This window comes from Argopecten irradians, chromosome 12, assembly GCF_041381155.1.
Source record: "Argopecten irradians isolate NY chromosome 12, Ai_NY, whole genome shotgun sequence".
In the NCBI taxonomy this organism is placed as follows: domain Eukaryota; kingdom Metazoa; phylum Mollusca; class Bivalvia; order Pectinida; family Pectinidae; genus Argopecten; species Argopecten irradians.
In genome coordinates this window covers 28,007,263-28,031,757 of record NC_091145.1, presented here as the reverse complement: position 1 = coordinate 28,031,757, position 24,495 = coordinate 28,007,263, and the positions used below count along the sequence as shown (strand labels likewise).

Here is a 24,495-nt window from a genome sequence, read left to right as displayed (position 1 = left end):
AAGATATTACTGCAACACAACACAATTTGTTTTATTGCAAAGGTAAGTAAAATCCCGGAAATTTACGCCTAATTAGTACCTGAGTGAGTTATCTGAATCAAATTATAACTATTAAGTACGTCCTTCCGTTTTGTGTCTATGATTTCATAACCCCAAAGGATATTGAGAATAATGCTCAAATAAACCCATGGTTTCTATGGCGATATATTCCTTTATACTCACTTTGCCTGCTGAGAGAAATGATCTGCATGGCCCGATGGTTCTATGTCTACAAGGAAACACTCAATAGCTTGGAAAGGCAGATGGAGAAACTGAGGCTCCATGGGTTTGATGTCTCGCTCCGATACCCACTCCTTGTTTCCAAAGTCAACATAGAACACCTGAAAGAAAAGAAACAAAAACTGCTGACTTTGTTAAAGGGAACACCAACCAGACTTTATTTGAAAGATCACATTGTCTATTTCGGAATCCTGTAATAGTAGATATGGTTATAACTAACATGCTTGCAATAAATTCATGGTTGAACCATTGTTACGTTTCATTCCTTTATAAGATTCCTTTAAATTTTGTAATATGTGTCTAATTTTATATGTTATGACAGAGCAATTTCTCTTGTCCTCAGATTTATTAAAACCTGGTATCCTTGTACATAATAATTTCAATGCATTGGCTTAAATTACATCAAGTTCGTCTACTTATATATATATATAAGCCTTCCATCCCAGCATTTCTCAGACAAAGTCATAACATGATTAAAACATAAATTTTCATAATTTTGAGCTTAAACTTGAAAGTGTACCTGAAGCTTCATTAAGAAATGAATGTTCACTGAATATACCTGAACCCTTGTATCCCGCTCCCTGTCATCTGAACGAAGGACTTTGGCACGATACCAGCGTCCATCTTGGACAAAGCGAGCTACAACAAGCTCACCCTCTGCATAATGCACCAATGTTCTCTGTGAAAAGGTCATGTTGCCGTAGTGTCTCCTGTTAAAATAACAAAGCTTACTTCAGAAACATTTAAAACAACTGTATTGGATATTTTTATTAGACAAATATTGTATGTCTTGCCTGCAGATAAAGACAATTGAAAGAGAATAAATATTTCTACAAAGGAGTGATAGTGTAACAAGAAAATGACCAAGTCTGATGATTAAGTAATCAGACAGAATTAAATAAAACTTTGTTAAAGAGACTTAAATGTAAATTCTCAAAATCCACATGAATTTTAGTTTTCATCCCACAAATAAAAGATCCAGGTAAAATATTTTGCTAAATTTTTGGCCACATGTGTTATGATAGATGCAAAGATTAACTTGACAAGCTTTCATGCAGTTCAATAAAATGTCGTAATATTGTCAAAATTAAACTTTTAAACAAATGTTGACACTGTCACTAGAAAAGCAAAACCTTAATTAGTCTTGTCTTCATTGACTATTGTTGAAGGCGAAACTAAAAATATCTAGTTAACAATGGCCACTAGAAAAGTGAAACCTTATTCTTCGCTGACAAATATTAACGGTGAAACAAAGTTAGAAATGCCTGCAATTAACAATGACCACAAGACAAGCAAAACCTTAGTCAAGTATCATGCAAAGCTAGGCGTAACAAAAACTAGAAACATCAGAATGATCCTGCCTCAACATGTGATTTAGATGGGAAGGGACGCGGCATGGGTAAACATACTATACACCGATTTTATGTTAAGGGCATAAATCAAATACTGCAGGTGACAGATAACCTACACTCCATTTTCACACAGTCAGGAACTCATATTAACAAAGTCTGTAATGTTAAAATATCAAGAAATTGATAGATTGATTTAAAATTGAAACGTTTTTTATCATAATTTTTTAAACAGTTTATTTTTTTAATTATTTACTTTTTAACTTATTCATACTTACTGTAGAGATTCTACAAGTTCATCTAATGTCTCATCATCTTCTCCAGGATCTGTGAAATATTTCCAATAATAGGAAAAAGTTTATCTCGTGTATGCATAGTATAACAATATTGTTGTTGGTGGCAGCAATTCCCAGTATGCATGCATGATTTTGAAACCGATTTAAACCCATTGTTTGACATTCAATTCAGAAGTTAACTTTAGAAAACACATGTATGCATTGGTAATGACAAAGAACTTTAATCAGAGATAACAAGACTAGGGTTTTTTTTAGGGTCCATCATGTCTGCACAGATGACAGACATGTAAAGCATAGATAAAGAAGGACGCTCTGATCGCCAGGGACTCTTTCTTCATATGAACCTCCCCACAACGATCTCTATTGAAAGTTTACTATCCTAACAAACGTTTGGATATGTAATGTCTAGGGAAATTAAATCCGTCATTCTCACCTGTGGATCTAGGATCAAGGAGAGCATCCAGCGTCTTTTTCCCCCAGGGAAGAATGATGTAGAAGTGGGCGGGGTTGATGATGGTGGCTATTTCTACTGCCACACAGGTGTCACAGTCAGGTAACAGAGCCTCAATCTGGGCTTCGTCTAGTCCACCATAAACTGGCTCTCTGTCCATAGTCACAGCCCCTGTACAAGTAATACATTGGTTGATTATTATGAAACTCAAAAATATGTATGTGTGATGTACTGATCGATGTATAGTATACACATGTATAGGTTTGGTTTGTTTTGTAGTTTTACATTAAGCTGATTTAATGGTCATTTATGGATGTGCCATGTTTATATGGTGGAGGAAAACTTATCAACTGCCCAACATGTAATTCAAACTAGCTACCCAGAAGTGGAAGGCTTGTGGTAGTATATGTAAAGTATGTTGGAACATCTTAAAATCAATTGGCCACCACAGTCCCTATTTATACCTGTAGACAGGTCAGGTCGTATGTGTGAAAAATGCGACCATGTATACAATGTACATGCATGGTTGCATTCTTCAAACATATGACCAGCCCTGCATGTGTGCAGCAGTCTGACTTTAAGCACTAGTCCGATGCTCATGACTAGTAATTTTACAGTCGGACTAGTGCTAATTGTAATGAACTAGTCGCATTAGACTAGTAGCTCCCCCTTCGATTAATATCGATAAAATGCTACATTTTTCAACACATTTTGAGTGCATTCTTAATGCAATTATTTCAGTCAGGATGCATCATTTTGTGAGAATTGGTGTTCACGAAAGCATCAAGACTGAAATTTGGGTAAAAAAATGTAAACTGATCATGACTGAATTTGAAGTGCTGAAGCAGAACGGCTTTATATTTAATTTGGACTAATGATTAAAACATTTTGGGGTTTATTAGTGCAAATGACTAGCAGCGAAAAAAATTAGCGTCACAGACTGGTGCAGATTTATGTTGTGAAATAAAATTAAGCTGTTCTACAATTTGCAGATTGATATGGCTTTCGCCTTCATTACCTAATTCTGATGACAATTAGTAATGGCATTCAAATTATTTCTATTTAGATGTACTACCCACATTTATTTGTAATTTTAAATTCCCTATAATCAGCACGATAATCCGGATCTGCAGTTAAGTCCTCACTGTTAGCATGCAGTGAAAAAGTATAAACTTTTTTCTTTAATGTTGACTGACCAATGGTAGAAGAATCAGTCACATAATTTCTGTAAAATATCACACACATACCACTAGTAACCTCAACATTGACCTCAGAATAGTGTATCTGACAATAAATGATTACTGTATTCACCGTATTTAGTGCCCCCTCCTCCTATCAGCGCCCCTCCTCTCTTCTGAAGGAGTTGATGTTATATAAACATTCCAACTCCCATTCCATGGATTTAATGATGTTTTACAACTGTGTGATGCTTCGATATAACATTAGTATTGTATCCCATATACATGACGTAAAAATGTGTATCAAAGGAAAGAAAGCATATGCATGTTAACTGTGACAGATTAATGTGCCATGAATATGAAGAGTTAAACTATATCGCTGACCTTTTTTCAGGGTTATTTCATACACAATTCATACTTTCTAAACCTAATAAGTGCCCTTTCTGCTATAATTCTTTAAGTGTCCTGGGCACTGCAGATTACAGCGAATACGGTAGGTACATATTTTTCTTCTTTTTGAAGTGAATGCATGTCAAAAACTCCTACATATATATAGTCTATTTTCAAACAACCTTCCTCCAGATGGAGAAAATATCAAATTTAAACAGTACAAATGTCTTTTCTTTTACGCAAACTGCGGCCTCGAGCTCTTGACTATCCTCAGGTACCTATGATTCTCACCTGTAACCTGTACATGTCTGTATGGACACCGGTCTCCTCGCCAACAGCTGTTGTTAGAAAAGTATTTACATATCTGCTTCTCGTCTTGTGCCTCTGAAAAAAATACAAATATACATTTAATCAGAATTCCAATTCTTGGAAAAAATTCAACCATAATATATTTTCAAAGATTTTAATTCTTGTTATACTGTACTATAAAACTATTGATCATGCTATGATAGACTTCAAATTTGACACACACAAAAAACTTAATCATGTATTTGAAAATGTGTGTGATGCAATTTGTGAAATAAAATTTTAGGACTCTTATTTTATATTCCAGGTTTAAAATTTCCAAATGGAGATCATCTTATTGACATTACATGCACTCTATATTAAAAACTCTATAAAGGTCAAGATCATTGCAATGTTTCAAACCATTGTAAAGCCTTTTCTCTAAATGATCATGAAAATTATTACCTGGTAGGAATTCTCTCAGTGATCAAGAAATTATTAGTAATTCTCTCAATGATCATGAAATTATTATGAATTCTCTCAATAATCATGAAATTATTAGGAATTCTCTCACTGATCATGAAATTATTAGGAATTCTCTCACTCATCATGAAATTATTAGGAATTCTCTCACTGATCATGAAATTATTAGGAATTCTCTCAATGATCATGAAATTATTAGTAATTCTCTCAATGATCATGAAATTATTAGTAATTCTCTCAATGATCATGAAATTATTAGGAATTCTCTCAATGATCATGAAATTTATTATGAATTCTCTCACTGATCAAGAAATTATTATGAATTCTCTCACTGATCATGAAATTATTAGGAATTCTCTCACTGATCAAGAAATTATTAGGAATTCTCTTACTGATCATGAAATCATTAGGAATCCTCTCATTGATCATGAAATTATTAGGAATTCTCTCACTGATCAAGAAATTATTAGGAATTCTCTAACTGATCATGAAATCATTAGGAATCCTCTCATTGATCATGAAATTATTAGGAATTCTCTCATTGATCATGAAATTAATAGGAATTCTCTCACTGATCATGAAATTATTAGGAATTCTCTCACTGATCATGAAATTATTAGTAATTCTCTCACTGATCATGAAATTATTAGGAATTCTCTCAATGATCATGAAATTATTAGGAATTCTCTCAATGATCATGAAATCATTAGGAATTCTCTCATTGATCATGAAATCATTAAGAATCCTCTCATTGGTCATGAAATCATTAAGAATTCTCTCATTGATCATGAAATTATTAGGAATTCTCTCATTGATCATGAAATTATTAGGAATTCTCTCACTGATCATGAAATTATTAGTAATTCTCTAACTGATCATGAAATTATTAGGAATTCTCTCACTGATCATGAAATTATTAGGAATTCTCTCACTGATCATGAAATTATTAGGAATTCTCTCAATAATCATGAAATTAATAGGAATTCTCTCACTGATCATGAAATTATTATGAATTCTCTCAGTGATCATGAAATCATTAGAAATTTTCTCACTGATCATGAAATTAATAGGAATTCTCTTAGTGATCAAGAAATTATTAGGAATTCTCTCGTTGATCATGAAATTAATAGGAATTCTCTCACTGATCATGAAATTATTAGGAATTCTCTCAATGATCATGAAATTATTAGGAATTCTCTCAATGATCATGAAATCATTAGGAATTCTCTCACTGATCATGAAATTATTAGTAATTCTCTAACTGATCATGAAATTATTAGGAATTCTCTCACTGATCATGAAATTATTAGGAATTCTCTCACTGATCATGAAATCAGTAGGAATTCTCTCACTCATCATGAAATTATTAGGAATTCTCTAACTGATCATGAAATTATTAGTAATTCTCTCAATGATCATGAAATTATTAGTAATTATCTCAATGATCATGAAATTCATAGGAATTCTCTCAGTGATCATGAAATTATTAGGAATTCTCTCACTGATCATGAAATTAATAGGAATTCTCTTAGTGATCAAGAAATTATTAGGAATTCTCTCGTTGATCATGAAATTAATAGGAATTCTCTCACTGATCATGAAATTAATAGGAATTCTCTCAATGATCATGAAATCATTAGGAATTCTCTCACTGATCATGAAATCATTAGGAATTTCTCTCAATGATCATGAAATTATTAGGAATTCTCTCACTGATCATGAAATTATTAGGAATTCTCTCACTGATCATGAAATCAGTAGGAATTCTCTCACTGATCAAGAAATTATTAGGAATTCTCTCACTGATCATGAAATTATTAGGAATTCTCTCACTGATCAAGAAATTATTAGGAATTCTCTAACTGATCATGAAATCATTAGGAATCCTCTCATTGATCATGAAATTATTAGGAATTCTCTCATTGATCATGAAATCAGTAGGAATTCTCTCAATGATCATGAAATTATTAGGAATTCTCTCAATGATCATGAAATTATTAGGAATTCTGTCACTGATCTAGAAATTATTAGGAATTCTCTAACTGATCATGAAATCATTAGGAATCCTCTCATTGATCATGAAATTATTAGGAATTCTCTCATTGATCATGAAATTAATAGGAATTCTCTCACTGATCATGAAATTATTAGTAATTCGCTAACTGATCATGAAATTATTAGGAATTCTCTCAATGATCATGAAATTATTAGGAATTCTCTCAATGATCATGAAATCATTAGGAATTCTCTCATTGATCATGAAATCATTAAGAATCCTCTCATTGATCATGAATCAATCATTAAGAATCCTCTCATTGATCATGAAATCAATAGGAATTCTCTCACTGATCATGAAATTATTAGGAATTCTCTCACTCATCATGAAATTAATAGGAATTCTCTCACTGATCATGAAATTATTAGGAATTCTCTCAATGATCATGAAATTAATAGGAATTCTCTCACTGATCATGAAATTATTAGGAATTCTCTCAGTGATCATGAAATCATTAGGAATTCTCTCATTGATCATGAAATTAATAGGAATTCTCTTAGTGATCAAGAAATTATTAGGAATTCTCTCATTGATCATGAAATTAATAGGAATTCTCTCACTGATCATGAAATTATTAGAAATTCTCTCACTGATCATGAAATTATTAGGAATTCTCTCAATGATCATGAAATCATTAGGAATTCTCTCATTGATCATGAAATTATTAGTAATTCTCTAACTGATCATGAAATCATTAGTAATTCTCTCATTGATCATGAAAATTATTAGGAATTCTCTCACTGATCATGAAATCAGTAGGAATTCTCTCACTCATCATGAAATTATTAGGAATTCTCTCAATGATCATGAAATTATTAGGAATTCTCTCACTCATCATGAAATTATTAGGAATTCTCTCAATGATCATGAAATTATTAGGAATTCTCTCAATGATCATGAAATTATTAGGAATTCTCTCACTGATCATGAAATCAGTAGGAATTCTCTCACTCATCATGAAATTATTAGGAATTCTCTCAATGATCATGAAATTATTAGGAATTCTCTCACTGATCATGAAATTATTAGGAATTCTCTCACTCATCATGAAATTATTAGGAATTCTCTCACTGATCATGAAATTATTAGGAATTCTCTCGATGATCATGAAATTATTAGTAATTCTCTCAATGATCATGAAATTATTAGTAATTCTCTCACTGATCATGAAATTATTATAAATTCTCTCACTGATCATGAAATTATTATGAATTCTCTCACTGATCAAGAAATTATTAGGAATTCTCTCGCTGATCAAGAAATTATTACGAATTTCTCCAGCCTTATCGTTCTGATCTGACTTACTATACTGAACAGTAGCCACTCCAGGATCATCAACATCAATGTTGTAACTGTTTCTGATAGATAGATAGTCCTCAGCCATGGGGTCCCAGTCCCCGATCTCCACCTCCCCGAGGGCTACAACACAAAATCAAACTATATATTTGGTGATAATTCAATGTTGTAACTGTTTCTGATAGATAGATAGTCCTCAGCCATGGGGTCCCAGTCCCCGATCTCCACCTCCCCGAGGGCTACAACACAAAATCAAACTATATATTTGGTGATAATTCAATGTTGTAACTGTTTCTGATAGATAGATAGTCCTCAGCCATGGGGTCCCAGTCCCCGATCTCCACCTCCCGAGGGCTACAACACAAAATCAAACTATATATTTGCCGATGATTCAATGTTGTAACTGTTTCTGAATATATAGATAGTCCTCAGCCATGGGGTCCCAGTCCCCGATCTCCACCTCCCCCAGGGCTACAACACAAAATCAAACTATATATTTGGTGATAATTCAATGTTGTAACTGTTTCTGATAGATAGATAGTCCTCAGCCATGGGGTCCCAGTCCCCGATCTCCACCTCCCCGAGGGCTACAACACAAAATCAAACTATATATTTGGTGATAATTCAATGTTGTAACTGTTTCTGATTCAGATAGATAGTCCTCAGCCATGGGGTCCCAGTCCCCGATCTCCACCTCCCCGAGGGCTACAACACAAAATCAAACTATATATTTGGTGATGATTCAATGTTGTAACTGTTTCTGATAGATAGATAGCTATACAGTAACAATTTTGCCTTAGCGACCATCTCTGTATAAAGACCTCTTTTCTAGGGTACCGAATGACTAATTTTTATACAATTCAGTATATAATTATATAAAGACCACCTGGCTATAAAGGCCAATTCTCCTCTGTCCATTGAGTGGTCTTTATAGACAGGTTTGACTGCATGTATATAGTCTCCAACTTTAACATCCCCCAAGGCAACTTTTCCAGACAAGGGTATTCAATAATGCCCTAGGCAGATCCCACGTTCCTGAACAGTGCTACCTGCAGAATCACTACAGTTGTGCCCCTTCCGTTTATGTAATAAGCAACCAATGAAAAAGCTCTTATCATTGATTTATGGTTGAGGAAATTGCAGCACCCTTTGAAAAACATGTTGTATGAGACTAATTCAAAATAACGAAGATTATCATATTTGTGAGTTATTTTTTTATTTGTTTAGACAACAGTTTTTTGTGTTTTATGCGTCAGTGGCCAATTTTGTAGAATAAACCACACATATATATTTACTTTTCCTATCACTTAATTTGGAGAGCAATGTTTCCAAGTACTTCCTTTAGCTGATCTAAAACATTAAATAATATTGTCTAAATAGTAAATATCACTTCGCTGGAAGCTGTTGTTGACAGACAATTTGCATGCCTAAATAGTCTCTGCCATTAACTTGGGTTTTGCTTTGCTGACATATATAAAAAAAAACATGTTTTCATTGGTCAGCTGAATGTGGCTGCATCAAATCAGAATTTGATAGCAAGAACTTCAATCTTTATGCCAGATCAGCCATTGAGGGTTTCAGGGAGAGTATTGTACTACTAAATACCTTTGGCTAGCGAAGATACCCGGAGGGCTGCAACACAAAATCATACTAAATATTTGGGATATAGACCGTATAGTCCTCAGCCATTTCTGTCCAAGTCCCTGATCTCCACCTCCCCGAGGGTTACAACACAATATCAGACATGGTAGATCAATATGTCAACGAATCACATTCCTTATTCATTAATGAGAGATATATTATGTCACAAAAGGACCGAAGAAGCAAGTAAAATAATATTTATAATTTTTATCTTACAAATTGTTCCGATAAAGAATTATGTGCCAATTACAGAACGCATCAGGAAAACCCTAAATATTAACACACCAAAATTTAACCACCCTATTTTGAAACAAAAACACCAAAAATGTCCTGACACCAAAATATCCCAATTTACAGTATGTATCTATATATACATACTGCTGAATTCAGAATAAATCTAGTCGATGTTAATTTACCCTCCTATTAGTGTCTCGATCTTGACTTCCTTTTGTTTATAATTTCAATGGATTGAGTATTTCATTGACACTAATTGGTTTTCAAATAACATAATCAATTTTTCAATGGAATCAGCAGATTTCATCACAATATTTTTTTTCAGTACTATCTAACAATGTATGAACTTTTTATATTCCTCTTACAATGAATTTGTTAGCTTTTGAATTCAGAGAATAAAATGATCAAGAAATGAACAGATTTCATATGAAGACGACTAAACTTTTCAGAGATAAGATCCAAATATCTTTATATTATATAGCTTAAAGCTATTCATAATTGTATTGTTAGCTTTTATGACTACACTGTGTGTACACATAATATGTAGTCAACCATACCATCTCAGCTTGGTATGTCTGGATTACCTCCCTTTAGATATACACAATAATTTTAAATAGGAACAGATTTACAAACATAAAATATGTGTATTCAATTTTACATGAATTAAAAACAAATTATACAAGAAAATTTGCTTTGTATTAATCTTCCATATAACTTCAAATTTAAACATATAGTGTCTATGAATATTTCTATATTAGAGCAAAAAAGGTAATTATGTAAAGCAGGTGAAGTCCCATTATAGCACACCAGCAAAGCACGACTATATAACCATGTCACTCCCACTCCCTATATGGGAGGTCCGCTGCCATGAGACCTATGTGTCTATATACTGAACTCAGAATATGAAATTTAATCGATGTCGATTTACCCTCCTCATGGTGTCTCTTGACTTCCTTTTGTTATTTTATTGACAAGACCATCATATTGACCATTCTTATTTGATTCTCGATCAGCTTACAAATTATTAAATATTAAACATAATCATTTTTATTTTTATTCAAGTGGTTTTAATCTCTGAACAGCTTTTAACCCAGTACTTCTTTATGCACCGATTAAAAAAGTTATACTCTTGTTTACAATTGATAAGTGTACTTTAATTCAGGTAAAAATTAGGGCTGCCGCGGTTAAACCGGTATATTGGGGTATTGCAATACACCACCAAAAAATATTGTACCGCGATACAGTTTACCTGTACCGGTTTTTTACGATATATTTTCTTAGTATCATAATTTCATTAATTTGATATAATTAAAAACGTCCTGTCATTAAAACAAAACCAGCAAGTTGTATTTGTTTTCCTTTCCGATAATATGAAGCCATGTGGGTTTCGTTTTCATTCGATTCTGATGTCGGTCAAACGTTTGTAACTAACGTGTATAATGTTCAAATGATTCAAACATTTGCATGACGTTGAATATAAACAATATGACATTAGGCTAGTTTCTGAAATATTATCAAGTTGATTCGCTCCATCAATCAACAATACCGGAATATATAATTCTCTTAACACATTTAAGGTCCGGTGAATACATTGGCTGCAGGGATTTTGCCAGCTATTTCAGGCTTCATCGTCCGCCGCCATTTTCGAATTCCTACACGTGTCAAAACAACACACTGCAAGCCGATCAGCCCTTTGAAGTTTAATCACGATCGTAAACGTATTTTGCCAGGACAATTGTACGTAAATTTGTTCATTATTTAGGTTCAAAAGTGTAAATATTTGCACACTATCATGTTTAGATATTGCATTATTAGGTTACGATCGTCTGTAGCCTAGCTTTTTCACAGACTCGTAATTTTTACAAAAACCTCACATTTGAACATTTTTCTTACTCAACAACATGGTTGAAATCGATGTAAAACTACATAACATAGCACTGTATGTTTGTATAATGTAAAGGGTGTTTTTATTATGGAATATATACAAAATAAACACCACATATGTTAAGGTCAAAATATTGCAATATATATCACAATACAGTTGTTGTGTATCACAATATATCTGTTATATGTTTCTTTTCTGAAGGAATTTGAATATTTACCTCTAATTCCCCTATTGGGCCCCACTCTTTCTGCTCAAGGGGGTGAAAGCCAAAAATTATAGGAATTCTGTTAACCCCAAGGATGTTTCTGGGCCAAATTTGGTTAAAATCCAAGCAGAACTCTAAGACTAGTAGCGATTTATAGGATTTACCTAAATTTCCCTATTGGGCCCCGCCCCTCCTGCCCCCAGGGGGTCAGATCCAAAATTTATACAAGTTCTATTCCCCTTCCCCCAAGGATGTTTCTGGCCAAATTTGGTTTCAATCCATGCAGAACTCTAGGACAAGTAGCGATTTATAGGATTTACCTCTATTTCCCCTATTGGGCCCGCCCCTCCTGCCCCCGGGGGGTCAGAGCCAAAATTTATATAAGTTCTGTTCCTATTCCCCTAAGAATGTTTCTGGCTAAATTTGGTTACAATCCATGCAGAATTCTAGGACAAGTAGCGATTTATAGGATTTACCTCTATTTCCCCTATTGGGCCCCGCCCCTCCTGTCCCCAGGGGGTCAGAGCCAAAATTTATACAAGTTCTGTTCCCCTTCCCCTAGGATGTTTCTGGCCAAATTTGGTTACAATCCATGCAGAACTCTAGAACAAGTAGCAATTTATAGGATTTACCTAAATTTCCACTATTGGGCCCCACCCCTCCTGTCCCCAGGGGGTCAGAGCCAAAATTTATACAAGTTCTGTTCCCCTTCCCCCAAGGATGTTTCTGGCCAAATTTGGTTACAATCCATGCAGAACACTAGGACAAGTAGTGATTTATAGGATTTACCTCAATTTCCCTTATTGGGCCCCGCCCCTCCTGTCCCTGGGGGGTCAGAGCCAAAATTTATACAAGTTCTATTCCCCTTCCCCCAAGGATGTTTCTGGCCAAATTTGGTTTCAATCCATGCAGAACTCTAGGACAAGTAGCGATTTATAGGATTTACCTCAATTTCCCCTATTGGGCCCCGCCCCTCTTGTCCCCGGGGGGTCAGAGCCAAAATTTATACAAGTTCTGTTCCCCTCCCCCTAAGGATGTTTCTGGCCAAATTTGGTTAAAATCCATGCAGAACTCTATGACTAGTAGCGATTTAAAGGAAATGTTGACGGACAGACGGACGACGAACGGACGGACGGACGGGACGACGGACGACGGACGCCGCGCCATGACATAAGCTCACCGGCCCTTCGGGCAGGTGAGCTGAGCTAAAAATAAAGTCTTCATGAAATATTCAAATACAGCATTTTTTTTTTCTTTGATGTAGATGCCTAAAATGGATTTAATTTGTAACTGCATTCATGCAAGACAATCAACAATAAGCATTCAGGGTGCTTAAAAACTGTGGAAAAAATGAGATTATGCTTATTAAGATCAAATTTCTTCCAAAAATATTGCACAAAGTAAATCATAATTAATTTTCAAAGAAATCCAATTAGAAACTATATTTTCTAGTATATAACTAGCAACTTTTTACCTGAAAATCAGGCATGTGCCTAATAAATACTTAATATAAATTTAAGTGAAATTAAGACATCAAAAAATGGGAGGGCCTTTATAGGGACATGAGCATTAGTGGGTTAAAAACTCATTACTCATTACATACCACTAGAGAGGCCTATATTCTGACAGTAGCTGGAGTCTATGGTAGCCAAACCCAGGCGTATCAGGTCCATGTTGACACAGACTTCCTCCTCATTTACAGAACTGACCAGGAATACTTTCAGCATACCTGTATCCACCATCCCACAGCCTGGATTTCTGAAGTCAGATGTTTTAAAAAACATAATAAACAGATTTTGTTAAATGAATAGTTCCAAATAAGCCACTGACAAGGTTATCATATAATAACAATATGTTGGACAACTGGTTATAAGTTGGATCCATTACAAGAGATGGTGTCAATATTGGAAGAGCCACTTTTAAAGATTGTCTAGCATACTGGTTGAGTGGAACACCAAAAAGTATCAGACCACCAAAAATCTCATCAGATCAATGGAATGACAAATTTGCATTGTCATACTAAAATAAAATGAGGCCCATAGGCTTGAATGGTCATCTGACTATTGATACAATAAACCCAGTCAAAATGTCAATAGGAACATATTTCAGAATCATTAGACTGAAGATGTTCAACTTTTCTTCATTGTATACTAGAAATTCTCCAGTAGTTAAAGCTTCTGCTACCAGGTATATCTGACATCTGTGAACTTAAATGAAGGTTTAGGTCATTTGATTGAATAAACTGGTTAGCCCTAATCCCAGCATGTCACAGGCCCAATATCAGGTCTCTAGGCCTCTTAGTTATTCACAAGTCAATTAAATTTAAATATTTTAGCCATTTTATCTGTGCAACCTTAAATGAAAGTCCAGGTCATTTGTTTTAACAAACTTGATAGTCTTTTATCCCTGCATGCTACATGCCTAATATACGGTCGCTAGGCCCCTTAGTTATTCACAAGAAGTGGTATTAAGATTTTAGCCAATTTGACCCCAGTGATCTTGAATGAAGATCAGGGTCATTCGATTGAACAAAGTTGGAAGCCCTTATATCCTAGCATGCTACAGGCCAACCTATGTAACAGGAACCTTGGCCTTTTGGTTACTGAGAAATTGAGAAGAAGCCGTTCGAAGGAAAAGTATATTCATAGCAGACGTCCTTTAGGTCATCCTGACCATTCATGTCAGATGATCTAAAAAGATATTAAATTTTAGCCAGTTTATATTGTCGCCACTGAAGAGCAAGGGCTGATATTTGAATCATATATCATGTATTAGCTAGGTTTCTATAACATTCCAATATGTGTTACATGTATCTCTAAGTAATGTTGATCGATAGAAGTAGACATGCTTGACATCAGACACACACACATTATAAGGTACACTTTTATATACATTTCTTTTAAAGATATACAATATCACAGACATGCCCACACGTAAACTGTACCACATTACATTTATCAATGACGAGGCATCTCATTTTCATCAAATCATTACAATTATCAACAAACACCTTAATCATCTCAATTTTATCTTGATATTCTTCTAATTATTAATAAATTTACCTTGCCATATCAAAGCTAACTGATCCAGAGAGAACGATCATTTGTATGGGATTCTCAAATCCAACTTGTGTGGTGAATTCCTGAGTGACAGCTACTGGCCATTGTCCATTACTTTCCTGTGAGGTTAATATAGGTTTGACGTATGCCAGAGAGCAACTAAGAGCTAACGGTGGAGTGTCCTTGAACTCCTCAGGAAGAGGAAACAGTCTCCAACGTGGCAACCATTCGCGGTCTCCAAAGTCTAGGTAAAACACATGTGCTTTCGAAGAAGAGGATTCACTTTTACTGACTTCGGTCACCACTGCCCTGTAGAAAAAATCATCTCCTGAAAATCGTGCACAGCACAAATCATTCACCTTTGGCGTATAACTCCGGTAGAGTTTCTGTAATGCTTTTCTCCCAACTTGTTCAAAATGGTAGTTCAAATTCTTCATCATATTGTCCAGAGTTTTTCCAACAGTCTCAGAAACTATGTGCACATAGAAATGTTCAGGGGAGAGGACATGTGACAACATTACATTGAAGCACTTGGAGCGCAAATCAATGTTCCTGTATGAAGAGTTCTCCAAAGCTGTCTCCCTTGCATTTATTGAACCACAATCAGAAGATATTGCTGACAGCTCGTCGTCATTTTGGTCAATATTAGGCATCTTAATGTTTGCTACAGGTAGATCAGCTAAAAAATCTTCTATACTTTGGGTCTTGGTGGAAATAGTGGCACCTGCACCATCTGGGGGAATATTTAGAGGAGTACTTCTTGTAACATCCAATTTGGCACACTCTTTCTCTCTTTCATGATTTCCAGTACTGCTTATTTCTGCAGAAGTGTTGTCTTGTCTTTCGGAAACATTTTGATTGCCATAGTCCTTCACCTCTGAAGAAGTCTGCTTGTCCTTTCCCTCATTCTGATGACTACTGTGGTAACTGATATCATCTGAACACCTTGGCTGTAGTTCTATGGATGCTGTCTCCTGACTTTCTGGAAGGTCTCTTGTTGCTTGGTCCTTATGAGGAGCATTGCTTTGAGTAGTGATTTTGTGCTGTGTGGTTGTCTCCACAAAGGTATTGCCACTTTCCTTGACAACACTCTCTGGAGGACTTGGCTCTAATGACACAGCAGAAGCTGCAGCGACAATGCTCTTCACAGACATCACCTTGTTTTTACGAGCTCCTGGTTTAGGTCTTGGCAATTTCATTGGTCGGGGAACTTTAACTCTCTCGGATAATGCTGATGTAGTACTGGATGAAGCAGTATCTGACTGATTTGATGCTCTATCAGACATCTCTTTAGCCTGTCGTGACTGTAATGGAGCTGCCCCTGACGGCTGATACATCTTGTGTAATGCTACCATCTGATCTGCAAAAGCACAGTCACGTGCGCGGCCCTGATTGATGAGGACGGTGGCAATGTTTACAGTGGAGAGGGTGTTGTGGATGTAGAGCTGCCCTCCAGTAACAGTTGGGCGAGGTACATACAGGAATAGATCAACCAGCTGTGGCAGGCCCTCTTCTGTTGCAGCTACACGTACACAACTGAAGCTCTGATTGGTCACAAACTGGGTGAAGGCCGATATGTCCTCCTCAGTCCACACATTGTACTTGTTCATTGGTGCAACCTTCAACAGATAGTATAAACTGGCTGTTAATATCCTTGTTAAAACAATGAGTTGAATCTAAATTTGATTTGTTATTTGAGAACTGATTATATCATACCATAAGAAATGTGTGTATGACATAATAATCCTGCCTCCATTTGGAATTCAGGACATGAACAAGACACATGCGGTTTGGATGGGATGGGACAGACGCAGGCACTATACATGCCATCCATGCACTCAAATTCATGACAGGGGAATTAATTTTTTTTATATAAAATGAAATAGAGATCATATGACAGACACATAAAAGATATTGATTACCTTAGCTAGAGCACACTGCACAGCCTGTGTTGGAAGGGTGGTGAATTTCTCAGGAAGTTCTCGAAGGTGAGCAGATGATCCTTCCTCTCTGTTTCCGTAATCCACATACAGGATTTCTACAGGAACTTCTCCATCTGTGATAAAAAGTATACTTAAGTTACACTTACAGGATTTCTACAGGAACCTCTCCATCTGTGATAAAAAGTACACTTAAGTTACACATACAGGATGTCTACAGGAACCTCTCCATCTGTGATAAAAAGTACACTTAAGTTACACATACAGGATGTCTACAGGAACCTCTCCATCTGTGATAAAAAGTGCAATTAAGTTACACATACAGGATGTCTACAGGAATCTCTCCATCTGTGATAAAAAGTATACTTAAGTTACAAATACAGGATGTCTACAGGAACCTCTCCATCTGTGGTAAAAAGTACACTAAGTAATATATACAGGATGTCTACAGGAACCTCTCCATCTGTGGTAAAAGTATACTTAAGTTACACATACAGGATGTCTACAGGAACCTCTCCATCTGTGGTAAAAAGTACACTTAAGTTACACATACAGGATGTCTACAGGAACCTCTCCATCTGTGGTAAAAAGTATACTTAAGTTACACATACAGGATGTCTACAGGAACCTCTCCATCTGTGGTAAAAAGTACACTTAAGTTACACATACAGGATGTCTACAGGAACCTCTCCATCTGTGGTAAAAAGTAGACTTAAGTTACACATACAGGATGTCTACAGGAACCTCTCCATCTGTGGTAAAAAGTATACTTAAGTTACACATACAGGATGTCTACAGGAACCTCTCCATCTGTGGTAAAAAGTACACTTAAGTTACACATACAGGATGTCTACAGGAACCTCTCCATCTGTGGTAAAAAGTATACTTAAGTTACACATACAGGATGTCTACAGGAACCTCTCCATCTGTGGTAAAAAGTATACTTAAGTTACACATACAGGATGTCTACAGGAACCTCTCCATCTGTGGTAAAAAGTACACTTAAGTCATTGCGATAGTAGTACATATTCTTAAGTCATTGCGATAGTAGTACATATTCTTGGTTATGAATGAAGCCAGAAGTCAAACATGAACGAGAAGTCTATGTGCTTAAAAAGTCACCTGAGTTATAAAATATGAAAGCAAATTGCACTTTTTTTGTCTTAACTTTTCAACACATTGCAGTCTCATAGTCAATGTGAATGTAACAGAGTGCAGGATTTACAATTTATTCAATCACTGCCTCTGTCAGGAATCAAACTCAGGACCTCTGGATTACTAGCCTGCGACACTCAATTAACTGATTGAGCAAAAGACAAGCTCTCTCTAGCCGAGCGGATAATTCCAGCTAGTATTGACCAGGGTTACATGAAATTGGACCAAATTGGCAGGTATGTACTTCTACATAATACATAACTGGTTTTTGGGTTTCTGATGTTATGATGAAGTTCTTTAGTGAAGCTAAGCATGAAAATCTCAGTCAACTAAAGAAAAAAGCTTGGTAGCTCTTATAATATCAGCATGCTACAGACAAATCATCAGGTCAGCATGCTGCAGACAAATCATCAGGTTTTTAGTTCTTTTCAAAGTCAAGAATACCTTGTTTAAATGTTATAGTATGTTTAACAGAGCACTTGGTTCTAGGATGTCACACTTATAAAGGCCTTACATCAAGTAGGCCTCTTTAAATTAATAGGGGCTAGCTGCTGTGGCAAAGTACTGGTTATGATGTTCCAACATCTCACAAGCCTTCCACCTTTTGGTCGTGTGTTCGCATTCCGTAGGCAGTTGCCAGGTACTGACCACTGGTTAATTGATACATGGTTTTCCTTCAGGTATTCCAGTATTCTATCACCCACAAACCAAACCTGGCAAATGTCTATAAATGACCCTGGCTGTGAATAGGACATTAAACTAATCGTACTTAATAATCAGAGGAAGTCATTTAAAGATTTTGTACCTGATGTGACCTTGACTGAACGTCATTTAACGTAAACTGTACCTTTTGGAGGGTACACATGCATCACTCTAGCCCTGTAGTAAAGTCCATCCTGCGAGTACTGAGCCAAGCACGTCATATTCTTCTCTGGCTTTAATATTCGGTTTCGGTCTTCTCCATGTTTCATCATGTAGGAACTACAATACAGAATTATCATTTATCTAGCAACTATTGAGGAAGACAATTATTCCTAAATACCTTAATCAGTTTCAATGATAAAGTGGCCTCTCTGTGCAAGTCCACCATGACAATTAAAAATATATTTAAAAAGACTGTTAATAGAGTATACATTTCTTCTTATTGACTGAATCAACACAATTTTTAATCATTGAACAAAAACGATAACATTATGAAAAATAATTTCAACAATATAAGAAATATTAAAATAAATGTTACAAAACACAGCTGTATTGTAAATAATAGCTCTCACATACTAAAATATATAAATGTAGGATCTTAAACAAGTTCATTTCATATGGGATTTTAATAAAAGAGTCGAAGAAATTTTATTTTTGAGAGCAAAAATTACAACTTTGAGACGAGATTCATACATTCTCATATGAAATTTTATAAAGACAAACTTAATATACTTTGATCACATAGCTACAACAGCCTACATTTTGAAATATCTCAATATCGGAAAGTATTTGGAAAATTCAGTAAAAATTGCTATTTGTCATAATGTCCATGAATCCTGATGTCACCTCATTGTTTACTGATGTCAAACCATGAAGTCCCCATGAATGTCCAGCCAATGAAAATCATTCCAGGTTATATTACACATGTCATATGCAAAAATATAGCTCAGGGAAATCATTGGATATCAGGCAAATTATGTGATAAAAAGTTATCTTTCACTAATTATTTCTTGCATTATTTCAATATATCCATATTTATACAGTAACTAATTTTCACTTACAAGATCTCTTCCATCAATTTGTCTAGCCCAAACCCAACTTGTTTGACATAGAACTTCCAAGGTGAGATAGGTTCTAGTACCTCCACAGTGACAGGCTGTCCAACACACAACTCCACAGAGGCAAGAGTAGGTCCAAGTCCATATGTTTCAGTTTTTAATGCCACAAATTGGTTTGACTTTAATTCAGGCACAATAGGTTGATGCTCATAGTTTCCACCCGTTTGGTATGATGTTGCTGTAGGCACTATTTCAGGCTTGTTTGTTGATGCTAGTCCTGTTGCCTTGGTGATCTGTGACGACGAATCAACTGAAGGTATTGATGAGGTAGAAATGGTATCACAAGTTTTCAAATTACAATCAGAGTTCAACTGCTTCACTTCATGGCCTCCTTCATGTTTCATTTCCAAAGTTGCTGCTTCAGCACTCTCGAAGGTGTTGGTCTTGTCTAATTTGTTAAGAGGCTCACCCAAATTAGGCAAATTACTGTTACCAATTGCAGAAGCAGCAGCATTGGTTTGAGGTGAAATAGCAATGTTCTCAGAAAATGTCGCATTGCTTCTAGGTGGAATAGCAATGTTCTGTGTTGAAAGATTCACATTTTCAGAAGTGTTGATCTCAGGTGACTGAAGAGTGTTTTGATTCTGATGAGATGAACTACAGATAGGCTCAATAGATTCTGTTGAGTCCACATTTTGTTTGGCATTGCTGTGATGATTCAGTGTGCCGTCAGCAGACCCCGAAGGACTTTTAGACTCCATTTCCCCTCCAATCTCTGTTGATGTGCTTGAATCTTTTAATTTGTGTTTCCCTGAGGGGCAAAATCAAAATATGTTTTGTTTAATTGTCTTGTACACTTGTACTGTAAACCGACTAATTTCTGTGCACTCTAATTTGTGCACATGCAGTAGTCCGCGGGTGATTAGAATTCAGAAAATAAATCAATGTGAACAAGTTTAACATTTGAGTATAATGAAGCTTTATAATTGGAAACTGTGAAATTTAAATTCTTGTGAAAATGTTGTTATATATGAAAATATGTTTCTAAGTCTTTGCAAAAATAAGTTGGTTTATAACTTAACAGTAATAAATAATGTAGTTATTGTATCTGTTTACACTAACAATCCAGCAAGAAGTTGGGTAGTTTGGTAAGCAATACAGTACCATTGCAGGGCTTTCTTTCAGCATGATTTCGGGCCGAAAATCGGCCCCATTCCCCATGGCAAAACCTCTAAATTTTTCCCAATTCAACCCTAAAATTTTCCAAAATCAAAGTTTCTTGAAAACTATCCAAAAATAAAGCATGAACTTAGTTGGTTAAGGCTTTAAATATTTGTGAATTGGCTTCAAAAAAGTATATAAACTTCACTGGAAATAAAAAAATCTTTATTGTTATGCTTTATTTCATATTTCATAATTTTCCCAAATCTTGGTTTTGGCGCTCCATTTTCCCAAATTCAAAGCCACAGGCCCCATTCACAAGCAGTGAGAAAAAGCCTTGCATTGTATAAGCAGGGAATCTACAGTAAAACGACTTTCATTCGTGTCTATTTAATTTTGCAATTTCCATTTCAAAACAAGTATCGGTACACAAGTTATAGATGCATTTGTTTTTTGTTGAGAACCCTAGTCAACTTATTCCATATTTCAGTCTCAGTCTGATATATATAACAATGTATCAATGTGTTGCTGTATTGTATACGTTTTGTAAAACAATTTCTGTAAATGATTTTATGTCTCATATTTTGCATTCCTATTATTTTTGGTGCACCACATTTGTTTTTATCCCATATTTGCGTGAACATTTTCATAACCTGATGCCCCTCCATAGTTATGAAACCATGATCCCTTACCTTTTGAATGAGATCTGCTACGGCGTTTACGATGTGTTTTTTTCACATTATCCTTCTCTGCTTGTATAATGACGTTTTTCAAGAACCGATTAGCGACATCCATATTCAGCCTTGGCCTAGCTGGATTTAGGACGGCAGAACAATGTGCATCCTGATTCAACAGAAAATGATATACATGTATGATGGTAAGTAATACTTATCACATACTGAGATTTTTTAGATATATATATTTTTTTACCAAAATAAAACTGAAAAAAGGCCGTACCTGCGCACCAGTTTATACGCAGGTGCACACTATAAGCGCAATAAAACGGTAACCTAGCCATTGTAATGCAGTATTTCTCCCCTCATGTTTTCAATAAAAATCTACCCCTATTGGGCCCCTACAACCTCCTCCCTCGGGGGGCCCCGAGTTCTGTTCTTCCGCCCAAGATGACCAAAATTTCGCAGAACTATATGTAAGCATTTAAAGGATTACCTCTATTTCCCCTATTGGGCCCCGCCCCTTCCCCCGGGGGTCAGAGCCAAATTTATACAAGTTCTGTTTATGGCCAAATGTTGGTCACAATTTGGTACATTCCATCAGAACTCTATGACAAGAAGTGATTTAAAGGATTTACCTCTATTTCCCCTATTGGGCCCCGCCCCTCCTGCCCTCGGGGATCCAGAGTCAAAATTTATACGAGTTCTGTTCCCCTTCCCCCAAGGATGTTTGTGGCCAAATTTGGTTACAATTCATGTAGAGCTCTAGGACAAGTAGAGATTTAAAGGATTTACCTCTATTTCCCCTATTGGGCCCTGCCCCTCCTGCCCCCTGGGGACAAGAGTCAAAATTTACACAAAGTTCTGTTCCCCTTCCCCCAAGGATGTTGTGGCAGAATTTGGTTACAATTCATGTAGAACTCTATTACTAAGTAGCGATTTAAAGGATTTACCTCTATTTCCCCTATTGGGCCCCGCCCCTCCTGCCCCCGGGGGGTCAGAGCCAAAATTTATACAAGTTCTGTTCCCCTTCCCCAAAGGATGTTTGTGGCCAAATTTGGTTACATTCCATTCAGAACTCTATGACAAGTAGTGATTTAAAGGATTTACCTCTATTTCCCCTATTGGGCCCCGCCCCTCCTGCCCCTGGGGGATCAGAGCCAAAATTTATACAAGTTCTGTTCCCCTTCCCCAAAGGATGTTTGTGGCCAAATTTGGTTACAATTCATGTAGAGCTCTATGGACAAGTAGAGATTTAAAGGATTTACCTCTATTTCCCTATTGGGCCCTGCCCCTCCTGCCCCCTGGGGACCAGAGCCAAAATTTATACAAGTTCTGTTCCCCTTCCCCCAAGGATGTTTGTGGCCAAATTTGGTTACAATCCATTCAGAGCTCTATGACAAGAAGCGATTTAAAGGATTTACCTCTATTACCCCTATTGGGCCCCGCCCCTCCTGCCCCCGGGGGGTCAGAGCCAAAATTTATACAAGTTCTGTTCCCCTTCCCCCAAGGATGTTTGTGGCCAAATTTGGTTACATTCCATTCAGAACTCTACGACAAGTAGCGATTTAAAGGATTTACCTCTATTTCCCCTATTGGGCCCCGTCCCTCCTGCCCCCGGGGGATCAGAGTCAAAATTTATACAAGTTCTGTTCCCCTTCCCCAAAAGGATGTTTGTGGCCAAATTTGGTTACATTCCATTCAGAGAACTCTATGACAAGTAGCGATTTAAAGGATTTACCTCTATTACCCCTATTGGGCCCCGCCCCTCCTGCCCCCGGGGGACCAGAGCCAAAATTTATACAAGTTCTGTTCCCCTTCCCCAAAGGATGTTTGTGGCCAAATTTGGTTACATTCCATTCAGAGCTCTATGACAAGTAGCGATTTAAAGGATTTACCTCTATTACCCCTATTGGGCCCCGCCCCTCCTGCCCCCGGTGGGTCAGAGCCAAAATTTATACAAGTTCTGTTCCCCTTCCCCCAAGGATGTTTGTGGCCAAATTTGGTTACATTCCATTCAGAACTCTGTGATTGTAAGCGATTTAAAGGATTTACCTCTATTACCCCTATTGGGCCCCGCCCCTCCTGCCCCTGGGGGGTCAGAGCCAAAATTTATACAAGTTCTGTTCCCCTTCCCAAAGGATGTTGTGGCCAAATTTGGTTACATTCCATTCAGAACTCTACGACAGGTGAGCGATTTAAAGGATTTACCTCTATTTCCCCTATTGGGCCCCGTCCCTCCTGCCCCCGGGGGATCAGAGCCAAAATTTATACAAGTTCTGTTCCCCTTCCCCCAAGGATGTTTGTGGCCAAATTTAGTTACATTCCATTCAGAACTCTGTGACTAGTAGCGATTTAAAGGATTTACCTCTATTTCCCCTATTGGGCCCCGCCCCTCCTGCCCCCAGGGGAAACCAGAGTCAAAATTTATACAAGTTCTGTTCCCCTTCCCCCAAGGATGTTTGTGGCCGAATTTGGTTACAATTCATGTAGAACTCTATGACTAGTAGCGATTTAAAGGATTTACCTCTATTACCCCTTTTGGGCCCCGCCCCCTCCTGCCCCCTGGGGACCAGAGCCAAAATTTATACAAGTTCTGTTCCCCTTCCCCAAAGGATGTTTGTGGCCAAATTTGTTTACATTCCATTCAGAGCTCTATGACAAGTAGCGATTTAAAGGATTTACCTCTATTACCCCTATTGGGCCCCCGCCCCTCCT

At 36.5% G+C, this 24,495-nt stretch overlaps 1 protein-coding gene across 1 annotated transcript in view; it reads right to left on the bottom strand.

Annotated features, from left to right (window-relative positions):
- The window catches only part of LOC138336772 (tudor domain-containing protein 1-like), a 35,508-nt gene that overhangs the window by 7,206 nt on the left and 3,807 nt on the right, over window positions 1-24,495 (bottom strand). Inside the window, exons 3-14 of the mRNA XM_069286330.1 lie at window positions 21,796-21,946; window positions 19,946-20,753; window positions 19,030-19,163; window positions 17,010-17,143; window positions 15,091-16,706; window positions 13,632-13,786; window positions 8,073-8,186; window positions 4,235-4,327; window positions 2,358-2,546; window positions 1,907-1,955; window positions 839-989; window positions 223-380 (exon numbers count right to left, since the gene is read on the bottom strand). Of these exons, the coding sequence (XP_069142431.1) occupies window positions 223-380; window positions 839-989; window positions 1,907-1,955; window positions 2,358-2,546; window positions 4,235-4,327; window positions 8,073-8,186; window positions 13,632-13,786; window positions 15,091-16,706; window positions 17,010-17,143; window positions 19,030-19,163; window positions 19,946-20,753; window positions 21,796-21,898 (3,704 nt within the window). The 5' untranslated portion in view covers window positions 21,899-21,946. The remainder of the gene's footprint in view (window positions 1-222; window positions 381-838; window positions 990-1,906; window positions 1,956-2,357; window positions 2,547-4,234; window positions 4,328-8,072; window positions 8,187-13,631; window positions 13,787-15,090; window positions 16,707-17,009; window positions 17,144-19,029; window positions 19,164-19,945; window positions 20,754-21,795; window positions 21,947-24,495) is intronic.